Source organism: Seriola dumerili, unplaced genomic scaffold (assembly GCF_002260705.1).
Source record: "Seriola dumerili isolate Sdu_G_001 unplaced genomic scaffold, Sdu_1.0 BDQW01000242.1, whole genome shotgun sequence".
NCBI lineage: Eukaryota > Metazoa > Chordata > Actinopteri > Carangiformes > Carangidae > Seriola > Seriola dumerili.
Genome location: NW_019174497.1, coordinates 2,311,548 through 2,319,259, shown reverse-complemented (window position 1 = coordinate 2,319,259; position 7,712 = coordinate 2,311,548). Strand labels below are relative to the sequence as shown.

The 7,712-nt window shown below is 41.3% G+C and overlaps 1 protein-coding gene across 4 annotated transcripts in view; it reads left to right on the top strand.

The window, feature by feature from the left end:
* The window catches only part of LOC111229861 (CUGBP Elav-like family member 2), a 26,141-nt gene extending 19,268 nt beyond the window's left edge, over window positions 1-6,873 (top strand). For 2 of the 4 annotated variants that reach the window (XM_022756354.1, XM_022756356.1), the window contains exons 7-13: window positions 585-746; window positions 1,955-2,018; window positions 2,661-2,795; window positions 3,464-3,592; window positions 4,657-4,833; window positions 4,975-5,118; window positions 6,693-6,873. In XM_022756354.1, the coding sequence (XP_022612075.1) occupies window positions 585-746; window positions 1,955-2,018; window positions 2,661-2,795; window positions 3,464-3,592; window positions 4,657-4,833; window positions 4,975-5,118; window positions 6,693-6,820 (939 nt within the window). In that variant the 3' untranslated portion in view covers window positions 6,821-6,873. Of the gene's footprint in view, window positions 1-584; window positions 747-1,954; window positions 2,019-2,660; window positions 2,796-3,463; window positions 3,593-4,656; window positions 4,834-4,971; window positions 5,119-6,692 lie in introns of all 4 variants that reach the window. The other 2 variants (XM_022756353.1, XM_022756355.1) reach the window with 1 other exon arrangement.
* Window positions 6,874-7,712: the final 839 nt, after the last annotated feature.

Here is a 7,712-nt window from a genome sequence, read left to right as displayed (position 1 = left end):
CCCCCCCCCCCCCTCCAATATTATAACCTCCCCAATTTTCAGCTGCCATGGGAGGTGCTGCTGGTGCAGAAGCCATTTTCCCTGTCCAGTCTGGTCCCTGTCTGGCTCTCAACTCAAAATACTTTTGCATCGCATGCCTCGTGTCCATGCGTCTGTCTGAACAGTATGTGACTGTCTGTTTGCGAGATTGTGTGTATTGTAATGCATTTTTCTTGTTAATGTCTGCTGACATATCCTCGTTTGAATGTCTTTTTTTTAAGTGTTGTCTCCATCTGTTGTCTGCTTGTCTGTGGACTCGATTCAGTGCTAAAAAGATTCACTGTCTGCAGCATTGTCCTGTGCCCCTTTTGGAATGTGGCCTGGCTCAGCTATGCATGGCAGATGTCTTCTGTGTTAGCTTTGATATGAATGCAACAGGCATAAAATTGTCTTGAGGCATAGACGATAGCCCCCCCTTTTTCTTTTTCTTTTTTTTTTTTTTTAATTCCTTGCAATGACTGTGTCCTTGCATTGGTGAATACACCGTAGGTTCTTATGTGTGTTTCTGAACCGGTCTAACATCTCTTACCTCTTCGCTGCTGCAGGGCTGTTCCTCACCTTTGGTGGTGAAGTTTGCCGACACACAGAGAGATAAGGAGCAGCGGCGCCTGCAGCAGCAGCTAGTACAGCAGATCCAGCAGCTCAACAGCGCCTCCACCTGGGGAAACCTGGCTGGCCTGGGGACCCTCACACCGCAGTACCTGGCTGTAAGTGTTGACATGCTGCCCTGCTGAGCTGCACAAATAGTCATGCACTATCATATGGCACAGGTTTCGCGTCTAGTTAAGCCTTATGTTGACTTCTCATTGGACTAACGTATTATCAAGGTTAAAAAAAAAAAACAGAACTATCCAAAAATATAAAACACTTATTAGGCAACACATCAGACATGTAATATATACAATATTTGTGAGCTTTGTAGTAAATCTGTGCAGAGTCAGATGTAGTTGTGGTGGTGTACTGGTTGCTATATTGTGAGGTGTTTAGATTCATGTATGAACAGATCACACAAGGGATTTTTCTCAGAGGTGTGCTGCATTGAATCATTATCAAGTGATCCTCTTTTTTGTTTACTGTTCATAAACTGTGACATTAACTGGGAATTCATCACCCATTTAGTCTATATTATACACAACCAGGCCTGAAACCTTTAAAGAAATGTAATTAAACTGGCTTATTTCAGGCCCAACACCCAAACAGTGTAATGGAGCAGAATGCAAATAAAAAAAAAAAAAGCTATAATTTGAAATACCACAGAGAATTCAGACCTGAGCAATGAACTGATTTCTTTGGCTCAGAATAGGAACATCTTGTCTCACTCAGTTTGTGTTCTGGCTGAAGGACACAGGCATGTGACTCACATGTGCCTATTTTGAATTGGAGCCAGTAAACATGTGACTTAAACATGTTCATAACATGAGCAGCTGAGGTGTTTGTTTCTGGCAGGAAAACAGGGTGTGTTTGATTATTGCTTCCACTTTAAAAACTGATGAGTTGCTATGCCATCAATCCAAATATTACATACATTTTGAATAGGAGGAAATAGATGTCATGTTTGTGATTGCTACATCTGTCATTTTTTGATATTTTGTTAAACCAGACACTGTTTAAATATGAAAGCTCTGTACAAATCTCAGTTGTTGCTGCACTAAATGATTATCACCAATAAACTCACTTTCTCAATGATCAGATAAACAGAGGAACATTATATATTCGAATGTGCTAAAGTCAAGATTGTAATATCCATTTTTTGTCTTTTCCCTGATACACATCTTTTGTATAATGGCAACTCAGACTCGTCAGTCTTGTTCTGAAATTCAGTGGAAAAAACAATTCAATTATACTGGTAATCAAGACCTAATTGTGCATTCCCGGATTGATTACTGATTTCAGTCTTTCTCTTCTTTGTCAACAGCTGCTCCAGCAGGCCACATCTACCAGTAACCAAGGCAATTTCAACGGTATTCAGAGGCTAGGAGGTGAGTTCATCCTTTCAGATGTCGAGACCACTGTTCTTAAGCTATCCCCTCTACGTGAACAAGCCGGATATTTTCATGTCACCAACTTTGTGACTCAGTGCTCTACGCCCACATGGTTTTAAGTACTGTAAATCACATTACTCTTTCAGATCAGTGGCACATTAATAATCAGTGCTGCTATTCCAAGTCTGGGTAGGCCCGTTTAAAGATAAACACTCGGCACATTAATTTAATTTCACTTGGCAAATTAAAAAGCAATAGATCTGTGAAGAATAAAGTTCCCTGTTTAAAGCACACACCATGCTGCTTTATCACTATAATGGGGCTGGTTTGGTATGTTGAGGTGTAATTTCATGTCTAACCCTAAAACTAATACTGTATTGTTTGATTGGGATTGATAAAGTTTTATTTCTAGTACAACTCTTCCCTGTGATTGCAAAGGAACTTTGATAGAGAAGGCTGAGAGAAGGACTGTTTTTAATTGACGACACAGCCATAGAAGCACATCCCATCTTCAACTGTAAAGATATATTCTGCAGTTGGTTCCTTCAAGGCTATTTGGAAAGGTGTTTCTCTGCAAAAACATGAACACAAATGTGTAAGTCTTTGATAATCACCTCTGTTTTTGTGTTCTCTCTGTAGGTGTGAATCCCCTTCAGCTGCAGAACTTGGCCACATTAGCTGCTGCTGCGGCTGCAGCTCAGAGTTCTGGCAGCCCCACTTCCACCAATGCCCTGTCTACAAACAGTGGAGCCCTGGGAGCTCTGGCCAGTCCAGGTAATTGAACACTAACATATGCTGAATTTGTAGTGTGTGTGCTGTACATAGAGTATTAAACACCCAAGAATCAAACCCTGTTGATGATCGGTTGTTTTAGTTCAGTTAGATTAGTGTATGCATCCGTTTTGCTCGCTGAGTTTTTGACCTTGTTTGTAATTGGTAAATAACCTGTGTCTATTTTCCTGGTTTTTAACTTCACATTTAAATATAATTCTAAACAAAAAATCCTCACCCGTTGAAGTATAAATATCCAGTGAGTCAGTGCTCCTGCTGCTGTGATGGTTCCTACCAACTGCTCTGCAAACGTCCCTCATCCGCCATTTGCGGTCGTCAGCCATTCTTCATTGATTTTATGGAAGTTAATCACCAACATATAAAATTTTATGAGACCCCCAATTTCCCTTTTAGTCTGTGTAAATATACATTGGCTCCATCTGAGTTTAGCATATTGCAGCTGTGATAATGACCTCTCCTTGTTAAGAGACAGATTTTTAACTGCCCCCTCATTGCTGTTATCCCCTCATAACCATAACAATTTGTGGCAAAGATGGCAGACATCTAAAGTGATATGAGGTGTTTTGAACATGAGCACGTCAGTCCTGTGGTAACGCATATTTCGTATATTTATTTATTGGTTGGTTGATTGATTGATTGTCTCTCAACAGCTGGTTCAACAGCAGGGTCCAGTGCCGGTGCTGCCATGAACACCTTGGCTTCTCTGGGCACCCTGCAGGGTCTCACTGGGACCTCTATGGGCCTCAACAACCTTAACGCTCTCACCAGCAGCGTCAGTGGTGAGAATCTCCTTTCTACTAGCTTGATTTGAAAACTACAAAATGGCACCTGAACATTGGTGCTAACTGTAAAGCTACAGTAAGTAAGATTAAGAGCAAGATTTCTGTCTCTGCTGGATGTGTAAGTAGTAACTGATAAACCATCACATACAGTCCTTCCTGGCCTTTCAGTTTCTCACTGCCCTCACCAGCAGCCCTTTGCATTGTTTTAACACAAGGCTGCTGTTGGTCTGAATACCCAGTGACATGTTAAGCTTGGGACAAACCTGAGAACTACTTGTAACCTAACCAGACTGGACAAACGACACATTAAGATTTTTTCCACCTACAACTGACATCAACCTTAAACTGAGTGAATGAAACGAGACGACTGGAGCTCTGGTGGTAGATAACCTCAGAATCTGTGAGAACACAGTTGTTGCATGTTCTGGGACCTAAACGAAAATGGAGGGGAACCAGCAGCTGTTTATACGGAGTGCAGTTTGTGCTGCAACGTTTAAAAAAGGAAAAAAAAAAAACTTTAGGTTTGGGTGAGATCCTCTGTTTCACTTGTCAAGTGCACTTTTACACCATAAACCTTTTTGGTTGCTATTCTGCCTCTTCTTTTTGTTTATTTGCCAGTAATCCTCTTCAGGTGACACACAAGTGACATCCATCGTCACAGATGTCAGTCACAAATATTAAACAAAAAAAAGAAATCTAAATCAGAACGACTGGCAGAGACTGAAGGTTATAATCTTTACATACCACACACTGTTTGTTTGTCTGCCGCCTGAACACTAACTCATCCAGATTGGAACTGACCCGGTGAAACTTGGCCAGATCAGTTGTCAAGGCTTAACAATACTCATCATCAGCCCAACAGTCATTAGGGTGTGTCCCCACCTTAAATCTTAACAACATGACAATCCAAGGGCTAATCTGAGTTTGTCTTTCTGCCACCTAGTGGTCAAAATCATCTACTGCAGTTTAAGTACTTGCCACAGACATTTTACAACTTGCTCAAAATGTTTAAGTTATGTGTGTGAGTGTCTATAAAGCATCAGTTTGATTGTGTTTTACAGGTATGGGGGCCATGAATGGAGGTCTGGGAGCCTCCATGGCTAATGGGTCAGCAGCCAGCTCCATGGACGCTCTGACCCAGGCCTACTCAGGGATGCAGCAGTACACAGCCTCCGCCCTGCCCTCCCTCTACGGCCAGTCTCTCCTGCAGCAAAGCATTGCTGGCAGCCAGAAAGAAGGTGAGCAGATCCTCAGCACGCACCAACACACTCGCATGTTAATTCTCCCTTTGTTTCAGTCTGTTTTCATCATTCCACGAACATATTTTTTTTTAAATTCTGTCTAACTTGAGTGTCTGATTTTCTTACCAAATGGAGTAGGGCCAGAGGGCGCCAACCTGTTCATCTACCACCTGCCACAGGAGTTTGGGGATCAAGATCTTCTGCAGATGTTCATGCCTTTTGGAAATGTGGTCTCTGCCAAAGTCTTCATTGACAAACAGACCAATCTGAGCAAGTGCTTTGGTAAGTGTGTCGGCGCTGCTGGTCTCTGAGTGCTCATTATAAGTCATATACCATATTAGGTTGTCATGGTGCCACTATAAATTTTTGGGATTTTTACTGGCCTCCATTTTGAATAATGCTGAGGCAGTATTGATGTAGTGCAAAGAAGAGCTGTGCACATGTTTTTCTTTGCAGCATTTCTTAATGGCAGATGAAGTAGTAGTGTATACAAAGTGTGACAGTCACACAGCACTGCTAATGTAATTTAATGTAAAAAAGATCCCCTCCAGACATGTTTTACATTGTACACAAATACTGTGCTGTGTGTCTAATATGGTTTTTCCATAAAGTAAAATAATTGGTTTAATATTCTTAAAATCACATCTACTCCTCCCGAATTAAAAAATCCAGAATATATGAATATGCGTGTGAGCACTGCAGATTTCAAGTTTCCACATTACACTTGTTTAAACTGCTGGTTGGACCACAGCTGGCCTCCAAACTAGTTATGTGACCGAAAAAAGCCTGTGTGGCCATGTGTTAAATTTAGATTAAAGGTGAGCACAGTGAAACTTTCCCTTTCATCTGAAAACAGTAAAAACTCTGTTTTCAAACCAAATCAAAGGTCTTTTGTCTTCATTAACATGCTCAGTTTGAGGCATTTCATAACAGTGCTAAACAAACAATTTAATCTTTACATTACATTCATTTGTTTAATCTTTTCAATGAAGCTTTGATGCGTTAAAGTATACCACTCATTGAGTACTGCTCAAGTGTTATGTAAAGACGGGCATGTTGACAGAATTGATTGTGTCGACACGACACAGAAATACTGTTTATATGGCTTATTATCTTGGTGTCTGTACTTTAACTGACTGGTGATTCATTTATTGTTTTCATTGCTGTTTTAAATAAGTAATATTTATTTTTTTGAATGCATTTAATGTAAATTCAGTGGAACATTTCAACTGATCTGAACAAATAACACATAACATAACACATAAGAGAAACTGTAACGACTGAATCTTTGGTATTATTACTTCATGAATGACATAACTAGCCATCCCTTGTGCTGTTTGTCTTTTCTTATCATTGATCTTGTCATGAGACTTACACAGACCAGGAGCTCCTTGTCTTGAATTTGGCACTGTGTAACAGAAATTATGCAACACAAAATGATGCTGAAATGTTGTTAAAGAGCAACTTAACACAAACCCAATTTTCAGTTGTCTATTGGTTTCTGGTCCCAAGCTATAGTGTTCATTGCAATGGTGGTTTGCTTCGTATTTCCAGAGGAAATCTATTAATTTTGTTACATTGTGTTGTACACCACACCGTTAAGGTAACATCACCATAACTTGAGTCTGGGCACTGCCCGGTTATGGAGACACATAAAACAGAAATCAATGGGGTGAAGAGCTCTGACCATTTGTGGCGGTCAGACAGAAAAAACAAAGTTCAGGTACCACATATTGTCTCTGGTGGTTATCCAGACTTCATAAAACAGTAGTTTCATGCATGGCTTTGTTTATTTAATCTTAGCATTAAGTTCTTTACATGTATGTAACATATGTCCTCTACCTTGTTGTTGTCAGGGTTCGTCAGCTATGACAATCCTGTGTCTGCGCAAGCTGCCATCCAGGCCATGAACGGTTTCCAGATTGGAATGAAGAGGCTGAAGGTTCAGCTGAAGCGTTCCAAGAACGACAGCAAACCCTACTGATCCTAGCCCCGGGGCCTTCCCCCCTTCCCAGCTCTAATGCTAGCACTGCTAGGGTAAGTTCACCCTCCAGCCAAGGTCACCACAGCAGAGACTCAGTGGGGCAGGGGGAAAGGAGCCCACCACAGGAGGGAGACTTACCCTATTCCTAAAAGATGGTTGCGATGTTCGTTCCACATTTTACTGTATTTCATTCCTGCGGTTTTCTCATGTAATTTGAGTCGGATTAAATATTTTAATGTATATGATTATTTATGACTATCACTGGAGTCAGTGTTCGCTGGAGGTATTTTGTGTCACTGTATTTAGTGGAGAGCATCAGGTGTGTTTCCATGCCATTTCATTGCCTTCAGGTCAAGTTAGACAGGTTGACTAAGGATCAGTTGTTGTGTTGAAGGGCAGAAGCCAGACCACGTAGACCCCCGAGCCCAGAGCTTCAACTTGTTTGGCTTTTTACGTGTAGTCTGTCTCGTTTGTCATTCTTAATGTGAAAATCCTTTGCACTCTAAATTTTTCAATCTTCGTTCCCCCTATCTGTCTCTCACTCTTTCTCCCCCCTCTCTGTCGTATCATTATCTAAGCCATGTTGAGCTAGGCTACCTCTCTCTTTCTCTATTAACAACCTCTTCCAGTCATTCCATCCATCCTCCAAGTCTCCCACAAGGGACTGGCTCTAGATGGATCTCTTTGGGTGCCAAGTATACAGTTTGTGCATGTTGGAGTCTCTGCCATATGTCCTGGTGGTGTCACTTCCTTAAATCTGTGCATTGTTTTTGTGTGTCGGGAGAGATGGGGGGGGAAATGTTTACCGCACTGTCCTTACTGTATGTGGTGATTGGCATTGTTTTTGTTGGTTTTTGTGCCTCATGGCTAAACGATTCTTGTGCTGTGCCCC